The 20087-nt window shown below is 38.2% G+C and overlaps 2 protein-coding genes and 1 non-coding gene across 3 annotated transcripts in view; 2 read left to right on the top strand and 1 right to left on the bottom strand.

Moving 5' to 3' along the window:
* The window catches only part of DNAH12 (dynein axonemal heavy chain 12), a 236638-nt gene that overhangs the window by 30627 nt on the left and 185924 nt on the right, over positions 1–20087 (top strand). The window contains exons 4-10 of the mRNA XM_033210211.1: positions 4076–4265; positions 5833–5905; positions 6502–6660; positions 7188–7383; positions 10751–10939; positions 12487–12643; positions 13284–13375. Coding sequence (XP_033066102.1) covers positions 4076–4265; positions 5833–5905; positions 6502–6660; positions 7188–7383; positions 10751–10939; positions 12487–12643; positions 13284–13375 — 1056 coding nt within the window. The remainder of the gene's footprint in view (positions 1–4075; positions 4266–5832; positions 5906–6501; positions 6661–7187; positions 7384–10750; positions 10940–12486; positions 12644–13283; positions 13376–20087) is intronic.
* On the bottom strand, positions 1900–2005 carry LOC117084580. The gene has a single exon (XR_004437512.1). It is a non-coding gene; the product is annotated as a U6 spliceosomal RNA (small nuclear RNA).
* Positions 2639–3221, top strand: LOC117083039 (CDGSH iron-sulfur domain-containing protein 1-like). The gene has a single exon (XM_033210210.1). The coding sequence runs from the start codon at positions 2680–2682 to the stop codon at positions 3004–3006; it is 327 nt and encodes a 108-aa protein (XP_033066101.1). The 5' UTR covers positions 2639–2679; the 3' UTR covers positions 3007–3221.

Raw genomic sequence — 20087 nt, 5'->3', positions numbered from 1 at the left:
ACTGTAGATACTCTTGGATTTTTCTTTTTTGTTGTTTGTTTTTCTTTTTTCTTTTCTTTTTTTTTTTTTTGAGACAGAGTCTTACTCTGTCACCCAGACTGGAGTGCAATGGCACAATCTCAGCTCACTGCAACCTCTGCCTCCCGGGTTCAAGCGATTCTCCTGCCTCAGGCTCCTGAGTAGCTGGGATTACAGGAGCCTGCCACCATGCCCAGTCAATTTTTGTATTTTTAGTAGAGACGGGGTTTCACCGTGTTGGCCAGGCTGGTTTCAAACTCCTGATCTCAGGTGATCTGCCTGCCTCAGCCTCCCAAAGTGCTGAGGTTACAGGTGTGAGCCACTGCGCCTGGCTGTATTTTGTTTTTAACTTAATAATGTATCCTGGAAATCGCTCCACATCAATTTTTAGAGATCTTTCTCATTTTTCACCATTAGCTGCACAGAACACGAATGTATGCATCAGCCACTCTTAAATGTTTCCAGTATTTTGCTGCAATGAATACCTTGTATATGTGTGTTTTCATACTGTTGGAGGTATCGTTTTAATTTCTGTAAGTGGGACTTCAATATGTAGTGTTGTTAGATTTTGCAAAATTTCTCTCCAAAATGTGCTAGCAATTTATGAGTGTTTGCTTCCCCATAGTTTCACAAAAGAATGTGGGGGTCATATTTAAAAAAAATTTTGTCAGTCTGATATGTGACAGCTGGTATCTCAGGGTAGTTTAAATTTGCTTTCTGTAATTATGAGTAAGATTATACATTTTAAAATATGGTTTAAGTGCCATTTCAATTATATTTTTATTGTGAAATGTTGGTTTATATCTTCTGCCCATTTTTCTGTTGTAGTTTTGGTGTTATTTCCCCCTAAATGTTTACAAACTGTGATAAAATACACGTAACATAAAATCATCTTAACCTTAAGGGCACAGTTTAGTAGTATTTCCTTTTTTTTATTGTAATTTTTAAATTTTAAGTTCCAGGATACATGTGCAGAAAGTGCAGGTTTGTTACATAAGTATACGTGTGCCATGATGGTTTGCTGCACCTATTGACCCATCCTCTAAGTTCCCTCCCCTTGCCCTCCATCCCCCAATAGGCTCTGGTTTGTGGTGTTTCCCTCCCTGTGTCCATGTGTTCTCGTTGTTCACCTCCCACTTATGAGTGAGAACATGCGGTGTTTGGTTTTCCGTTCCTGTGTTAGTTTGCTGAGGATGATGGCTTCCAGCTTCATCCATGTCCCTGCAAAGGACATGATCTCATTTTTATGCCTGTGTAGTATTCCATGGTGTATATGTACCACATTTTTTTTTTTTTTTTTGAGATGAAGTCTCGCTCTGTCACCAGGCTGGAGTGCAGTGGGGCGATCTCAGCTCACTGCACTCTCCGCTTCCTGGGTTCAAGCAATTCTCTGCCTCAGCCTCCTGAGTAGCTGGGATCATAGGTGCTCACCACCACACTTGGCTAATTTTTTTGTATTTTTAGTAGAGACGGAGTTTCACCATCTTGGCCAGGCTGGCCTTGAACTCCTGACCTCGTGATCCACCCACCTCGGCCTCCCAAAGTTCTGGGATTACAGGCGTTAGCCACCGTGCCCGGCCATGTACCACATTTTCTTTATCCAGTCTATCATTGATAGGCATTTGGGTTGGTTCCATGACTTTGCTATTGTAAATAGTGCTGCAGTAAACCTATGTGTGCATGTGTCTTTATAGTAAAATGATTTCTATTTCTTTGGGTGTGTTCCCAGTAATGGGATTGCTGGGTCAAATGGTATTTCTGGTTCTAGATCCTTGAGGAATCGCCACACTGTCTTCCACAATAGTTGAACTAATTTACATTCCCACCAACAGCGTAAAAGCGTTCCTATTTCTCCACAGCCTCGCCAGCATCTCTTGTTTCAAAAATACGGAATGCTTCACAAATTTGTGTTCATCCTTGCACAGGGGCCATGCTAATCTTCTCTATATCATTCCAATTTTAGTATAAGTGCGGCCAAAGCAAGCACAGTTTAGTAGTATTTTCACATTCTTGTGCAGCGAATCTCCAGAACATTTTCATCTTGCAAAACTGAAACTCTATACTTCTTAAATAACAACTCCTCATTTCCTCTTCCCCGTAGCCCCTGGCAACTACTATTTTGTTTTCTGTTTCTATAAATTTAAATGCTCTATTTACTTCATATAAGTGGAATAATGCAATACTTGTTTTCTTGTGATTGGCTTATTTCACTTAGCATAATGTCCTTAAGGTTCTCCCATCCCCTAAATTTTAAAGCATTCTTTACACTTTGTCTGAGACGTATGTTGCAAATATTTTCTGCCAGATTGTCAATTGTCTTTTGACATTTTAAATTGTTTTTGTTATACTAACCTTTATGTTTTTATGTAGTAAAAATTAATCTATCACTCGTTTCCTTTTTTATATCTAGTATTTGAATCATAGCTAGGAAGGTTTTTCCTATACTCAAATTATAAAAGACTTCATCTATGTTTTTCTTCCTGATCCTTGTGTAGTTTCATTGTTTAAGTTAAATTCTGGAGTTTATTCTTATGTATGATGGAAGGTATGAATTATTTTATCTTTTTCCAAATGGCTAACCAGTTGTTCCAGAAATAGTTATTAAAACCTTCATATTGGTGCTTGGTATCCTAGTGCACACGCTTTGCAAGCGACGGCGCCATGAGTCTGACTTCCAGTTCCAGCGTACTAGTTGAATGGATCGCAGCAGTTACCATTGCTGCTGGGACAGCTGCAATTGGTTATCTAGCTTACAAAATATTTTATGTTAAAGATCATCGAAATAAAGCTATGATAAACCTTCACATCCAGAAAGACAACCCCAAGATAGTACATGCTTTTGACATGGAGGATTTGGGAGATAAAGCTGTGTACTGCCGTTGTTGGAGGTCCAAAAAGTTCCCATTCTGTGATGGGGCTCACACAAAACATAACGAAGAGACTGGAGACAATGTGGGCCCTCTGATCATCAAGAAAAAAGAAACTTAAATGGACACTTTTGATGCTGCAAATCAGCTTGTTGTGAAGTTACCTGATTGTTTAATTAGAATGACTACCACCTCTGTCTAATTCATCTTCGCTGGGTTCTAAATGTGGTGTATTGCAAACTGCAGCCTTCACATTCATGGCATTTGTCTTGATGAAACATCGTGGTGCACATTTGTTTAAACAAAAAAAAAAAAAAAAAGGAAAAACCAAAAAAAGAAAAAAAAACCTTCATATTTTTCCCAGTGTTTTGAGATGCCATGTTTATCATGTGCTAAATTTTCTGTTATACTGGTATATTTTTGGACTTTCTGTTGTTTTCCACTGGTCTATCTATTCATACACCTGTGCTACACCACACTTTCTGGTATGTTCTAATGTCTCGTAGGGCTAGCCCTCCATTGCAGATTTTCTTTCTCAGGGTTTTCTTGGCTGTTCTTGCATGTTTATTTTTCACATGAACTTTAGGATCAACTTATTTAATTCCATAAAAATGTATGTAGATATTTTTATCGGTATTGTGTTAAATTAATTTTGGGAAAACTGAAATTTTCATGACACTAAAATGTCTTTACTAAGATCAAGTGTCTTCATTCATTCATGTCTATTTTTAGTCAGACTATTCATTCTTATGGGAGAATTTGTGAAATTATATTATACTGCTATTGTACTGGAATATAATCTCAAGAGAGCATGGGCTTTGTCTGTTTTGTTCAGCTACTATGTACTCAGCGTTTAGAACAATGTCTGAATATTTGTTGAATCGGTGGATATATTATAATAATAAGTTAGATAATAAGGAATAATAAGTTAAAGAATCTTTGTTTTGCCTTGAGAAAATGAAGACTATGCTAAGAATATTAATTTGGCAAGAATTCATCAAAAATAAAGAAAAAGATAAAATTGTTTCTTTGTAGGATGTACTTTTGGATTAAACAGTTTTTATTCTGAAAATATTATTTTTCAGAATATTTTTAATCTGAAAAAATGTTGTCTTAGGAAGAGAGAGTTCAGGAATTACACTGAAATGATACAACCATGCAGAACATTTAATTTTTTCTTATGTTCTCAGTTCAACTACATTTATATGAAGCAATGTGTAGAAAGTAGTCCTATAGTACCTATTCAGCAGGAATGGCTGGATCACATGTTAAGGCTGATACCTGAGTCTTTAAAGGAAGGGAAAGAAAGAGAAGAACTCCTTGAAAGTCTTATAAATGAGGTGTCAAGTGACTTTGAAAACAGCATGAAGAGATATTTGGGTAAGTAGCATCTAACACACACCACGCTTATTTCACCTTTGCCTCCCCCCAACCCCACTGAATCAAAAATAGAAATAAGCAAAATGAATAATGAACACTATATATTTAAACTATATCAATTTTTTCTTTTCTTTTTCTTTTTTTCTTCGAGACACGATCTCTGTAGCCCAGGCTGGAGTGCAGTGGTGCTATTTCAGCTCACTGCAGCCTCCACCTGCTGAGTTGAAGCGATTCCCCTACCTCAGCCTCCTGAGTACCAGGAACTTCAGGCACGCACCACTATGCCTAGCTGATTTTTTTTATTTTTTGGTAGCGATGTGGTTTCACCATGTTGACCAAGCTGGTCTCGAACTCCTGAGCTGAAGCCATCCGCCCATCTCAGCCTCCCAAAGTGCTGGGATTACAGACTGAGCCACTCAGGCCAGCCCAAACTATTTGTATTTCTTAGATACGATTTTTATTTAAAGTTGTTATTTTGAGCCTGTACTTAAGTCAAAATCCTTACAATTTAAGGGTACTTTTTGTATTTTTTTTTAACTAGCTAACATCTCTTTGACTTTTTACTTTGTCTTTATGAGTTTAGCTATACTATTTATAGGTTTGCTAGAAAATACTAATGTGTTTTGGGAGATTTATTAGGGGTATAATCTGCTATTTTTTAGAATAAACTTTCCTTTTTAAAAATTGACAAATAAAAATTGTATATAGTTATCATGTACAATACATTTTGAAATATGAAACATTGTGGAATAACTAAATTGAGCTAATTAACTGATGCATTTTCCCCCCACATTTATCATTTTTTGTGTGGGGTGGGAACACAAAATCTACTTTTGACAATTTTCAAGGACACAATAAATTGTTACTAACTAGTCACTATGTTGTATAATTGCTTTCTTTCTTTCTTTTTTTTTTTTTGTGACGGAGTCTCACTCTGTCGCCCAGGCTAGAGTGCAGTGGTACAATCTCGGCTCAATGCAACTTCCACCTCCCAGGTTCAAGCGATTCTCCTGCCTCAGCCTCCCGAGTAGCTGGGACTACAGGTGCCTGCCACCATACCCAGATAATTTTTGTATTTTTAGTAGAGATGGAGTTTCACCATGTTGGTCAGGCTGCTCTCGAACTCCTGACCTCAGGTAATCTGCCTTCCTTGGCCTCCCAAGGTGCTGGGATTACAGGCATGAGCCACCGTGCTCGGCCTCCATGTTGTATAATCTCTTGAACTTGTTCCCTCCTATCTAACTGAAATTTTGTAGCCTGTGACTAACATTCCAGTCTCTGGTAGCCACTATGAAATGCATTTTTTTAAGTGGCCATGCTAGTGACTTTTGAGTAGACGGAATGCGAAAAACTAAGATCTTATTAAAGCTTTTATTTATCTGAACTCTCCTCTAAAGTAAGGCCAAAATAGTACCAAGAACTTGATTTTGTTTCAGATAAAGGAGTTTTTTCTTACATTCCTTTTAATGCATAGTAAACTATACCATCCAAAACCAAAAGTTAGAAACTTTGATATTAATAGATTGTGCAGAGATTTTCAAGAAGCATTAATGTCTGTGTATTTTAGTGCAGAGTGTTCTTGTGAAACCACCAGTTAAATGGCTTGAAGATGAAGGAGGTCCTTTACCTGAATCTCCTGTGTGAGTAAATTAGTTTACAAACAGTACTTCATCCAATTTTTGATATAGATAAAAAATAAACTGATCTTATATTCAAGTCTACAGTTGTGATGCTCAAAGGTATTTTGACCACATAAAAAAAGAAAGTACTCTTGTTTTTCCCCCAGAGGTACCCTCTCTACTATGCTTGTTTAGTTCTGCATGCATAACTGGGGAGATCTTTATGAATGCATAACTTAACTTAGCCTTGATAAGCTTTGGTGTATGCCAGACAGATTTCTCCAGCCCTTTTCTTTAGTCCTAAAGACTGTGTTCTTTCATTTTCGCCTGGGATACCTGAGCCAAAGCACAGTGGAAGTTAGCAGAGCTCTCAGATCTGGCCCATCAGTCTGCCTTACTCACAAATTATTTATGTTCTCTCTGAAGATAATGCAGTATTGAGTTCTTGATGTGTTTTTATTAAATGCGTATATCTTAAGGTTCCCATTGCTGACCACAGTTCCCTCTTCTCAAGCCCCAGTTTTCTCACTTCAATACTAATTTCATGTTATAAGCATTATTTCCTAAAGTTTAGGGTGTATTATAATCATGTTCGATATGGTGTTTTGCTTTTCCAGAGGCCTGGATTATTCTAATCCTTGGCGTTCTAGCTATGTGCAGGCAAGAAATCAAATATTCTCTAATTTGTACATTGTTCATCCAACTATGAAAATGTTACTGGACCTTGGTTATACAACATTTGCTGATACAGTTTTGTTGGACTTTACAGGAATTAGGTAAAATCCTGTATATATTAATTAAATTTAAAATTTGAATGTCTCCTTGCTTGAGTCTATATTTTTGACTGTATAATTTCTAAAACAGATCCCTAAATCTTCAACACTTTTCTCTAGATTTTAGAGTTTTAAAAAATGTATCTTGTTTGTTTCAACAATTGTGTGTGTGTGTGTTTTTCGTGATGGAGTCTTGCTCTGTCACCCAGGCTGGAGTGCAATGGTGCGATCTTGGCTCACTGCAACCTCTGCCTCCCTAGTTCAAGCAGTTCTCCTGCCTCAGCCTCCCGAGTAGCTGGGATTACAGGTGCACACCACCATGCCCAGCTAATTTTTGTATTTTTAGTAGAGATGGGGTTTTACCACATTGGCCAGATTGGTCTCAAACTCCTGACCTCATGATCTGCCTGCCTCAGCCTCCCAAAGTGCTGGGATTGCAGGTGTGAACCACCGTGCCCGGCCCAACAATTGTGTTTTAAGACCAATATGTATCATTTGCTTCAAACCGTATTTCTTTTTCTCGTAAATAGAGCTAAAGGTCCAATTGACTGTGAATCACTGAAAACTGATCTATCAATACAAACTAGAAAAGCAGAAGAGAAGATAATGAATACATGGTATCCAAAGGTTATAAATCTCTTTACTAAGAAGGAGGCACTAGAAGGTGTTAAACCTGAAAAATTGGATGCATTTTATAGCTGTGTTTCCACACTTATGTCAAATCAGGTAAATACACTTTATGTATATCAAATGATAATGTTATTAAAATTAGTTCAGTATTTTAAATAGAATTCTATGTAAACATAGTGCTAAGTAATTATTTTGAAATAAATTAAAATATTTCTCATGCAATTTTATTTAAATAATTTTAGCAGAAAAATACTGAGTTTCTGAAACTATCTAAAATGAAAGGAAATCTAGAAGTATATGTTAGTATTATGAGTAATTACTTGGCTCATGCCTAAAGGATATATATAAGTTAATTATAGCTTTATTTGGAGTATGTTAACAAAAGAATTATTCTGGTAACATATTTTTGAATTTATTAAACTTCGAGTTGGTTGATTCTCATTTTGTTCTCAGTAAAATCTTGGTTTAAAATGTTATTGATCATTGTATAAGAGGTATCCGGTGGAAAAAATTTTTAAAGTTATTGATAATCTTTAAATGACAAATAGGGAATTTTTAATTTTATGAAATTATATTTATGGCCTCCCCAAATTTTTACTATTGTAGATATACAATTCTAGAAAAATAGTTTTGAAGAAAAACTTGCCCTTTTGGTAAAGACCTCCAACAATTCCATGAATTTTGTCTTGCATATTTAAAAGGATAATATACATATTTAATATCTAGTATGTAATGCTGTAACTAATATACATGGTTTCCTTTCTACCTTTACCCTCTTAAGAGGACTGTGATTATTTAATAAAAGTAAAGAGATGAGGAATGTCTTGAAGATAATTTAGAACCATGTTTGTCTGCTGGGGAAATTCCCAACAGTTGGTTCTCTATAAGAGCATTATTCGTATTTTAGAAGCTCCTTGTGCACATTTCTAAGTTCCAGTGACTTTACTTTCATTCAGTAGTGTGCTAGAAATATGGCTCTCTAGAAAAGAAAATCACCCTTAGGCTGGCCACGGTGGCTCACACCTATAATACCAGCACTTTGGGAGGTCCAGGCAGGTGGATCACTTGAGCTCAGGAGTTCAAGACCAGCCTGGCCAACATGGCAAAACCTCCTCTCTACTAAAAATACAAAAATTAGCCAGGCATGGTGGCATATGCTTGTAATCTCAGCCTCTCAGGAGGCTGAGGCACAAGAATAGTTTGAGACCGAGAGGCGGAGGTTGTGGTGAGCCCAGATTGTGCCACTGCATTCCAGCCTGGGCAACAGAGTGAGACTCTGTCAGAACATAATAAATAAATAAAAAAGAAAATTACCCTGATTTGTAGTGTTTGTTGACTTCTGTGGTGTAAATATTCCCACCGTGGTAAATTTCGAGCTTCTAAGAGTTTAACAACTGGCTCACAAAATTCTTGAATATTTAACAATTGACTCTTGAGAGAACAGGAGCTAGCTCTGGCATTCCACTGTACCTCATTCCATGTGCATGTCCCCCCATTACACCTTTACCTCTGGCTGTCAGGCCTCCCCTCCCTTCAGTCTTTACCATGTTGTTTGATCTTTTGGAACATTTTCTGTACCAGGGACAGAATTACTAAAGAATGTGAAAAATTCTGAGTCTCCATTTTAAGATTGTTGATATTCTATTAAAAAATTAAGGTTTGGCTGGGTGTGGTGGCTCACGCCTGTAATCTCAGCACTTTGGGAGGCTAAGGTGGGAGGATCACTTGAGCCCAGGAGTTCAAGACCAGCCTGGGAAACAAAGTGAGACACTGTCTCTAGAAAAAAAATAAAAAATTAGCCAGGCATGGTGGCTCAGGCCTATTGTCCCAGCTACTCAGGAGGCTGAGGTGGGAGGATTGCTTGAGTCCCGGATCCCAGGAGCTCGAGTCTACTGTGAACTATGATTGTGCCACTGCACTCCAGCCTGGGCAACAGAGCAAGACCCAGTCTTAAAAAACAAAAACAGGCTGGGCACAGTGGCTCACACCTATAATCCCAGCACTTTGGGAGGCCGAGGTGGGTGGATTACCTGAGGTCAGGAGTTCGAGACCAGCCTGGCCAACATGGTGAAACCCTGTCTCTACTAAAACTACAAAATTTAGTCAGGTATGGTGGCAGGCACCTATAATCCCAGCTACTCAGGAGGCTGAGGCAAGAGAATTACTTGAGCCCGTTGAGCCCGGGAGACGGATATAGTGAGCCGAGATCGTGCCATTGCACTCCAGCCTGGCCGACAGAGTGAGACTCTGTCTCAAAACAAAAACAAAAACAAAAAAACCAAAACCAAAAACAAAATTAGATTTTGCATATAATGTTCTATTTATTGTTTTAGGTTACATTTGTTAATGTATGTTCTCACTTATTTGTGGGAGCTAAAAATTAAAACAGTTGAACTCATGGAGATAAAGAGTAGAAGGATGGTTACCAAAGGCTGGGAAAGGTAGTGGGACAAGTGAACACGGGGGGTGGTAAGTGGGGATATTTAATGGGTACCAAAAAGTTAGAAAGAATGAATAAGCTGAGTGTGGTGGCTCATGCCTGCAATCCCAGCACTGTGGGAGGCCGAAGCAGGTGGGTCACTTGAGCTCAGGAGTTTGAGACCAGCCATGAGCAACATGGCAAAACCCTGCCTCTACAAAAAATACAAAAATTAGCCAGGCATGGTAGCATGTGCATGTAGTTCCAGCTACTCAGGAGACTGAGGTGGGAGGATGGCCTGAGCCCGGCAGGCAGAGGTTGCAGTAAGTCGAGGTCTTGCCACTGCACTCTAACCTGGGCAACCCTGTCTCAAAAACAAAAAACAAACAAACAAACAAACAAAAAGAATGAATGAATAAGACCTAATATTTACTAGTACAACTGGGTAACTACAGCAAAACATAATTTAATCATCCCTTTCAAAATAACTAAAAGAGTATAATTAGATTGTTTGTAACACGAAGGATAAATACTTGAAGTGATGGAAATCCCATTTACCCTGATGTGACTATTACACATTACATTCCTATATCAGAATATCTCATGTAACCTTTATATACACCTACTATGTACCCACAAATATTAAAAATTAATAAGAACATATCATGCTGATTAGCTGGGTGTGGTGGCATGCATCGTAGTCCCAGCTACTCAGGAGGCTGAGGCAGGAGGATTGCCTGAGCCCAGGAGTTCAAGGTTACAGTGAGCTATGATGGCACCACTGCACTGCAGTCTGGGCAACAGAGTGAGACACTGTCTTAAAAATATATGTATATATATATATATGTATATATATGTGTGTGTGTGTATACGCATGTATATATAGTATGCTGAATGAAGATAATTTTCAAGATTAAATGGATTGATAGGATGTTTTAATTATAGACGATTATAATCAGATATAGACAATTATAATCATTTTACTGATGTTAGTTAAAAGTTGAATTTGTACTCTCTAAAGTAATAATGATTTATATCATGCAGCTAAAGGATCTCTTAAGGAGAACTGTAGAAGGATTTGTAAAACTCTTTGACCCAAAAGATCAAGAAAGGCTGCCAATATTTAAGATAGAATTAACATTTGATGATGACAAAATGGAATTTTATCCTACCTTTCAAGATTTGGAAGATAATGTTTTGAGTTTGGTAGAACGAATAGCTGAAGCTCTGCAGGTATTACATCTTTACCCATTGGGTTTCTTTATGTGGCTCTTTTAAAGAATTTTAAATTATTTGAGTCGAATCTCTATGAAGTGTATATGTACATAAAATGTTATGACTCTTTGTGTTATTTTCCTCCCTCAATTATTTTAAATTAGAAATTGCTTTCTCTTTGAAAAAGTCTCTTGGCTGGAGATGACATCTTCCTTCTTAGAACTTTTCTTGTAGCTATGAATTGATTTTTTTTTTTTTTTTTTGCATTTCTCATCTCTATTGAGTTGTGAGCTTCTTAAGAACAAGATCTAATTAATATTTGTTCTTTGTAGAGCTTTCTGGTATAATTACTTTGTCAATAAATATTAGTCAATAAAAATTTGTCGGCCGGGCACAGTGGCTCACGCCTGTAATCCCAGCACTTTAGGAGGCCGAGGCAGGCGGAACACGAGGTCAGGAGATCGACACCATCCTGGCTAACATGGTGAAACCCCATCTCTACTAAAAATACAAAAATTAGATGGGTGTGGTGGCACGTGCTTGTAATCCCAGTTGCTCGGGAGGCTGAGGCAGGAGAATCGCTTGAACCAGGGAGTTGGAGGCTGCAGTGAGCCAAGATCACACCACTGCACTCCAGCCTGGTGACAGAGCAAGACTCCGTCTCAAAAATAAATAAATAAATAAATAAATAAATGTTTGTTAAATATTTATTTGTCAATAAATAATTAGTCAATAAATATTTGTTGAATGATAGAAAACTAACGCAACTTAAGGTTTTCTTTGTTTTGTTTTGTTTAAGACAGGGTCTCACTATTGACCTAGGCTGAAGTATAGTGGCTATTCACAGACATGATCATAGCACATTGCTGCCTCACTCCTGGGCTCAAGTGATCTTCTTGCCTCAGTTTCCCAAGTAGCTGGAACAATAGTCACGTGCTGCTGCACCTGGCCCAACTGGTTTTATGTTAGACTACAAACTATACAATTTTAAATCATTATTTTGTATCAAGTTATTTTTTCTTCGGCCACTGAAATCTGAAAAGAATGTTTAAAAATATAGTATAAGATCTACATATAGGCCCGGCGCAGTGGCTCATGCCTGTAATCCTAACACTTTGGGAGGACGAGGCGGGCGGATTGCCTGAGCTCAGGAGTTCGAGACCAGCCTTACCAACATGGTGGAACACCATCTCTACTAAAATACAAAAAATAGGCCAGGTACGCTGGCTCACGCCTGTAATCCCAGCACTTTGGGAGGCCGAGGCAGGCGGATCACGAGATCAGGAAGTCGAGACCAGCCTGACCAACATGGTGAAACCCTGTCTAAAAATACAAAAATTAGCTGGGTGTGGTGGCGTTTGCCTGTAATCCCAGCTACTCAGAAGGCTGAGGCAGGAGAAGCGCTTGAACCCGGGAGGCGGAGGTTGCAGTGAGCCGAGATCTCACCACTGTACTCCAGCCTGGGTGACAGAGCTAGACTCCGTCTCAAAAAAAAAACTACATATAGATTAATTATACAGTTAGATATTTATTATATACATTGCTGTTATTTTTATTTCTGTTAGAATGTCCAAACAGTCCCCTCTTGGCTATCAGGAACTTCAACACCAGTAAATCTTGACACAGAACTTCCTGAACACGTGTTACACTGGGCTGTTGATACACTGAAGGCAGCAGTACATCGGAACTTAGAAGGTGCAAGAAAACATTATGAGACATATGGTGTGTATGACATATATAATATTATACCATTTTGTCATCATTTTATTTGTGCTAGAATTTGGTCAGATGTCTGTTTGCCTGGGGCTGCCATGAAAGGACAGGGAGAGCCAGAAGTGAGCATAGGCGTAGCTTTTGGCAGAATCAAGAATCAAACCCAATACATTTTGTTGTCCAGTCCAAAGGGTGTGTGTGAACTGGAGCAGGGTGGTAAAGTCAAAGGCAGAGAGAAGAAATGTTGGAATAATTCAAGGGTAAAAGCAAGGTAATTTCTGAGAATAGTTTCAAAGAGGCTGTAGCTCAATTTTATTGGTCTGTAGTTTCCTCACGTGTGTGTGAGGTCAGGATGTATGGTTGTTCTTTGACATTCTATTAACCAACATCTTCTATTAATTGGTGTATCTGTACCCCAAGTCATTCTTAAAAGTCTCAAATACTCTATTACCTTTGTTTTAAAATGTCTGTGTTTAACTTGGTTTGCTTTTATTCTACCCATTTTCTTAAAATATAGTAAATCATATGTGTTAATACTCTTATTAATAATATTTAATTGAGTTGGTTCCCCATTCCATGATCATATAAAAAAAGTTTTATCTTCTAAAAAGGGTATTACTGAGATTTTAATTAGATTATTAATTTTCAGTTGAAAAATATAACTGGCTCCTTGATGGGACTGCGGTTGAGAATATAGAGACTTTTCAGACAGAAGATCATACTTTTGATGAATATACAGAGGTAAGTGGTAATTCTGTTTTTATTAATGTGTTTTGAATTTTTTGTAACATTAGGATCTTTCCATTCTAAAAGTAAATGCTTAAATAGAATTTCTTATTTAAAATATAATTTCAGCAAAACTCATTGTCTTACCTTATAATTTCTTTAGTCATTCATTTACTCATTTATTAATTCAATAAAAATTTCCTTATCACATTCAGACACCTAGCAAGATTTGGTGATGCAAAAATAAATGATAGGGTGGGAATGGTGGCTCTTGCCTGGAATCCCAGCACTTTGAAAGGCCAAGGCAAAAGGATTGCTTGAGCCCAGGAATTTGAGACCAGCCTGGGCAACATAGTGAGACCCTGTCTCTACGAAAGTTTTTTTTTTGTTTGTTTGTTTAATTAGCCAGGTATGGTGGTGCATGCCTATAGTCCTTCTTACTCAGGAGGCTGAGGCAAGAGGATCACTTGAGCCTGGGAGGTTGAGGCTGCAGTGAGCTCTGATTGCACCACTGTACTCCAGCTGGGCAACAGGGCGAGACCCTGTCTAAAAAAAAATACACAACCATGGTCTTCAGGAGCTTATATTAGGCCTGGAAGCCTGACATGGAAATAACAATTATGAAGTATTGAGATAAGTACTAGAATAGAGATATGGACAAAGTGTTGTTTGTTTTGGGAAATTGGTGAAGATATTATGCAAGAAGTGAAATGTGAGTTGGGCTTTGAAGTAGATTTTATAGGTGGAGAAGGGAGGGGATGTAGCATGAACCAAGGTGTTCAGAGAACATAAATGAACGAAAATAGTTAAATAATAGGTAACGGGGACACAGTACATGGAAGATTTAGAATATGATGAAGTTCGAAGTGTAAGTTGGAGCCACATGGGAAAATCCTGGAGTATCTTTGCTCAAGAGTTTGTACTTTGTTCTGAAGGTTTTTAGCCATGGAAGTAATCTATTTGGATCTGAGTTTTAGAAAGATAATTCTGGGCCAGGTGCAGTGGCTCACACCTTTAATCTCAGTACTTTAGGAGGCCAAGGTGGGTGGATCATGGGAGGTCAGGAGTTCGAGACCAGCCTGGCCAACATGGCGAAACCCCGTCTCTACTAAAAATAAAAAATTAGCCAAGCATGGTTGTCCATGCCTGTAATCCCAGCTACTAGGGGGACTGAGGAGTAGGATTGCTTGAACCTGGGAGGCGAAGGATGCAGTGAGCAGAGGTCATGCCACTGCACTCCAGCCTGGGCAACAGAATGAGGTTCCATCTCAAAAAAAAAAAAAAAAAAAAGATTTCTGGTAGTAGTGGGGAAAAGGCAATTGAAAGAGAAAAGACTCGTACCTCCTCAAGAGACCTTGTTCTATTGGTTAAAACTAGCCTAATATTTCTTCATTTTCCTTCTTTCTATTGACTGTTTAGATTTTTAAATGTATATTTTATACATTTTAATTTTTCTAACATCTTAAATATTAAACATATACAGTTTTTTTTTGTTGTTTTTTTTTTTTTTGAGACAGAGTCTCGCTCTATTGCCCAGGCTGGAGTACAGTGGCATGATCATGGCTCACTACAGCCTTAACCTCCCGGGTTCAAGCAGTCCTCCACTTCAGCCTCCCGAGTAGCTGAGACTAGAAGCGTACACCTCCTGGCTAATTTTTTTTTAAAGTTTTTTTTTTTTTTTTTTTTTTGAGATGGGGTCTCCTTACGTTTCCCTGGGTGGTTTTGAACTTCTACACTCAAGCAATCCTCCCACCTTGGCCTCTCAAAGTGTTGGGATTGCAGGCATGAGCCACCACACCCAGCCTGTACAGAAAAATTGAAGGAATTTTACAAAGCATACCACCTACATTCTAGGATTTTGCTATATTTATTTGTCATTCCATCCCTTTTAAAAATTCTTTATTGATTTCAAGAGAAATTAACTTTAAAAAATCAACTTGAGATTTAGTTTATATACAATAAAATGTACCTATTTTAATTGTACAGTTATATATGAGTTTTGACAAATGTGTACACTCATGTAACCATCACCAGAATCAAGATGTAGAACATTTCTCCTACCTCAGAAAGTTTTCTTATACCCCGTCCTGGTCAATTCTCCCCAACTCTGACCTCAGGAAACTGCTGGCATGCTTTCTGTTACTATAGATTAGGTTTTTGTTTTCTAAAGTTTCAGATAAATAGAGTCATAAATACATATACTCTTTTGCATCTGATTTCTTTTATTAGCATAAAGTTTTTGAGATTTATCTATGTTGTGTGTATCAGTAGTTATTCCTCTTTTGTTTGTTTTTGTTTTTGTGTGTATATGTGTGTTTTTTGTTTTTGTTTTTGAGACGGAGTCTTGCTCTGTTGCCCAGGCTAGAGTGCAGTGGTGCAATCTCCGCTCACTGCAAACTCTGCCTCCCAGGTTCAAGCCATTCTCCTGCTTCAGCCTCCCAAGTGGCTGGGACTACAGGCGCCGGCCACCACGGCTGGCTAATTTTTTGTATTTTTAGTAGAGAAGGGGTTTCACCCTGTTAGCCAGGATAGTCTCGACCTCCTGACCTCATGGTCCGCCCACCTCGGCCTCCCAAAGTGCTGGGATTATAGGTGTGAGCCACCGCGCCCAGTCTAGCTTATTTCTTTTATTGCTTAGTAGTATTTCACTGTATAGATATACAGTTTCTTTATTCATTCACATTTTGATGGGTATGGGTATTTGAGATGTTTCCAGTTTTTGGCTATTATGAATAAGGTTACTATGGTCTTCTGTTTACAAGTCTTTGTGCGAACATATGCTTTCATTTCTCTTTCTAGGAGTTGGATTGCTGCGTGGTATGGGAAGTATATGTTTAACTTTTTTTTTTTTTTTTTTGAGGCGGAGTCTCGCTGTGTCCCCTGGGCTGGAGTGCAATGGCCAGATCTTAGCTCGCTGCAAGCTCCGCCTCCCGGGTTTACGCCATTCTCCTGCCTCAGCCTCCGGAGTAGCTGGGACTACAGGCGCCCGCCACCTCGCCTGGCTAGTTTTTGTATTTTTAGTAGAGACGGGGTTTCACCATGTTAGCCAGGATGGTCTCGATCTCCTGACCTCGTGATCCGCCCGTCTCGGCCTCCCAAAGTGCTGGGATTACAGGCTTGAGCCACCGCGCCCGGCCAGTATGTTTAACTTTTAAAGAAATTGTTAAGCCAGTCATAGTAGCTTGCACCGGTAGTCTCAGCTACTCAGGAGGCTGAGGTGAAAGGATTACCGGAGCCTAGGAGTTTGAGTCTGCAGTGAGTTATGATCATGACACTGCACTCCAACTCGGGTGACAGAGCAAAACTCTTGTCTCAAAAAACAGAAGAAGCTTAAATTTCTCTCAAAGTTGTTATGTCATGTACAATCTCACCAGCAGTGTATGAGATGTCCAGTTCTTCCACATCCTTTTCAGCGTTCGGGATTATCAGTCTTTTACTTTTTATTATTGTTTTATTTTTTCCCACTGCACTTTCACATCTAGATTACCAGCCTTTTTAAGTTCATGTGTGTATTGGTATCCCATTGTGGTTTTAATTTGCATTTCCCTAATGACTAATGATGTTTAGCATCTTTTAAAATGTCACATTCCATCTGTGTATCTTTTTATTAATAAAAATAAAGTGTCTCTTAATTGTTTGTACATTTTAAATTGGGTTTTTATGTTTTATTGTGGAACTATAATGGATGTATTTTATTGGACTATATTGTTATAATCAATGTTATGGAGTTTTAAGAATTCTTTATATATTCTGGGTAAAAGTTCTTTATCTGAAATAGTTTTGCAAATATTATCTCATAGTTTATGCCTTGACATTTTATTTTTATAACGATGTCTTTCAAGGAGCAGACATTTTAAATTATAATTAATTCTAGTTTATCAATTTTTTTCTTTTGAGGTTCATACTTTTTGTGTCCTAACAAATCTTTCCTACTCCATGATCATAAAGCTTTGTTCCTATGTTTTACTCTAGAAGCTTTTCTTAGAATCCCTAAACAACACATGTGATCATCTAGAAGTTTTATAGTTGTAACTTTCACATTTAGGTCTATGACCCTTTGTAAGTTAACTTTTGTACGTGGTGTGGGATATAGGTCATGGTTCAGATGTTTTTCATGTGGACATCCCGCTGCCCCAGCATCATATGTCAAAAATACTGTCTTGTCCTCATTAAAGTATCTTGCCATGTTTGTTGAAAAATCAATTGATCCTATATCTGTGGGTCTATTTCTGGATTCTCTATTTTCCATTGATTTATATATCTATTCTTATGCCAGTACCACATTGCCTTGATTTCTGTAGTTTAATGGTAAATTGTAAAATCAAGTAGTGCAAGTTCTCCCACTTTGTTCTTTTTCCAAAATTATTTGGACTATTCTAGGTGCTTTGCATTTCCATATACATTTTAAAATCAACCTATCAATTCCTAAAGAAGCCAGCTCAGATTTTGGTTAGGATTGCATTGAATCTCTGAATCAATTTGGAAAGAGCTGCCATCTTGAAATAGAAGCTTTTAATACATGACCATAGTATGTATTTAAATTTATTTGGACCTTCTTTAATTTCACTCAGCAATGTAGTTGTAGTTTGCACTGTACAGCTCTTGCAAATATTTTCCTAAATCTGTCCCTTAAAATGTTTCAGGTTTACCTGATTTTCTTATAGTTTTTTTTTTTTTTTTTTTTAACAGAGTTTCACTCTTGTTGCCCAGGCTGGAGTGTAATGGTGCGATCTCGGCTCACTGCAAACTCTGCCTCCTGGGTTCAAGCAATTCTCCTGCCTCAGCCTCCCGAGTAGCTGGGATTACAGGCGCTTGCCACCATACCCAACTAATTTTTGTATTTTTAGTAGAGACAGGATTTTGCCATGTTGGCCAGGCTGGTCTTGAACTCCTAACTCAGGTGATCCACCTACCTCGGTCCCCCAAAGTGCTGGGATTACAGGCATGAGCCACTGCACCTGGCCATAAATAGTATTTTTATTTTTTTTATTTTTATTTTTTTTTTGAGACGGAGTCTCGCTCTGTCGCCCAGGCTGGAGTGCAGTGGCCGGATCTCAGCTCACTGCACGCTCCACCTCCGGGATTTACGCCATTCTCCTGCCTCAGCCTCCCGAGTAGCTGGGACTACAGGCGCCCGCCACCTCGCCCGGCTAGTTTTTTGTATTAGGCCGGGCGCGGTGGCTCAAGCCTGTAATCCCAGCACTTTGGGAGGCCGAGACGGGCGGATCACGAGGTCAGGAGATCGAGACCATCCTGGCTAACATGGTGAAACCCCGTCTCTACTAAAAAATACAAAAAACTAGCCGGGCGACATGGCGGGCGCCTGTAGTCCCAGCTGCTTGGGAGGCTGAGGCAGGAGAATGGCGTAAACCCAGGAGGCGGAGCTTGCAGTGAGCTGAGACCCGGCCACTGCACTCCAGCCTGGGCGGCAGAGCAAGACTCCGTCTCAAAAAAAAAAAAAAAAAAAAAAAAAAAATAGTATTTTTAATAGCAATTTTTATTTACATTACAGTGTTGAATAGCAGCAGTGAGATAGGGCATCCTTGCTGTGCTTATAGTCTTATGGGAAATATATTCAGATTTTCATCATTAAATACGTTAAAAGTTGGGTTTTTGGTAGATGCCCTTTATCATGTGGATGAAATTCCCTTCTATTCCAAGTTTGCCAAGAGTTTTTATAATGGGAGGGCGCTGAATTTTGTCAAGTATTTTTTGGCACATATTTAATTGATCACATGGATTTTCTCTTTTTTTGGTTAATATTTTGAATTATATTTATTGATGTTCAAATATTAACCCAATGTTGTTTTCCTGAGATAAACCTGAATTACCCCCAAAATTTAGTGCCTTAAAATACCAAACTTTATTATCTTATACTATCTGTGGGTCAGGAATCCAGCCTTGGATCAGCTGGGTCCCTATGGCTCAGGGTCTCTCATAAAGTTGCAGTCAAGCTATCAGCTAGGGCTATGTTCTCATGAAGGTTTGACTGGGGCAGAATGATTCTAAGTTCACTCAAGTGGTCATTGACAGGATTCAGTTTGCCACAGGCTATTGAATTTCTGTTTTTGGATACATAGATATTTAGGATTGTTATATTTTTTGATGAACATTATTATTATAAAAAATAATCTTTTAAATCCCTGATCTTTTATATATATAAGTATATATAAAAATATATATAAAATCAGGGATTAAAAATATATATAAATGTATAAAATATATAAAATAATATAAAATATATTTGTATATTTATAAAATTTATATATAAATATATATCAAATATATATTTAAAAATATATAAATATATATATTTTTTGAGATGGAGTCTTGCTCTTGTCGCCCAGGCTAGAGTGCAATGGCATGATCTTGGCTCCCTGCAACCTCCACCTCCTGAGTTCAAGTGATTCTCCTGCCTCAGCCTCCTGAGTAGCTGGGATTACAAGTGCCTGCCACCATGCCCAACTAATTTTTTTGTATTTTTTAGTAGCCATGGGGTTTCAACATGTTGGCCATGCTGGTCTCGAATTCCTGACCTCAGGTGATCTGCCCACCTCAGCCTTCTAAAATACTAGGATTACAGGCGTGAGCCACCTCGCCTGGCCCCTGATTATGTTTCTTATTCTGAAGTTTTTTACTGATACTGATACTCTAGCTTTTATTTTACAAAACAACTTTATTGAGATGTAATTCACATATTATATACTCAATCAAAATCAAATATTAT

Source organism: Trachypithecus francoisi, unplaced genomic scaffold, assembly GCF_009764315.1.
Source record: "Trachypithecus francoisi isolate TF-2019V2 unplaced genomic scaffold, Tfra_2.0 Lachesis_group0, whole genome shotgun sequence".
Classification (NCBI taxonomy): domain Eukaryota; kingdom Metazoa; phylum Chordata; class Mammalia; order Primates; family Cercopithecidae; genus Trachypithecus; species Trachypithecus francoisi.
The sequence above is the reverse complement of the archived record's forward strand: the minus strand, read 5'-3'. Positions and strand labels throughout refer to the sequence as shown.

Bases quoted from the DNA above. Each gene is read 5' to 3' on its own strand.
- LOC117083039 (XM_033210210.1), top strand. From the start codon at position 2,680: ATGAGTCTGACTTCCAGTTCCAGCGTACTAGTTGAATGGATCGCAGCA.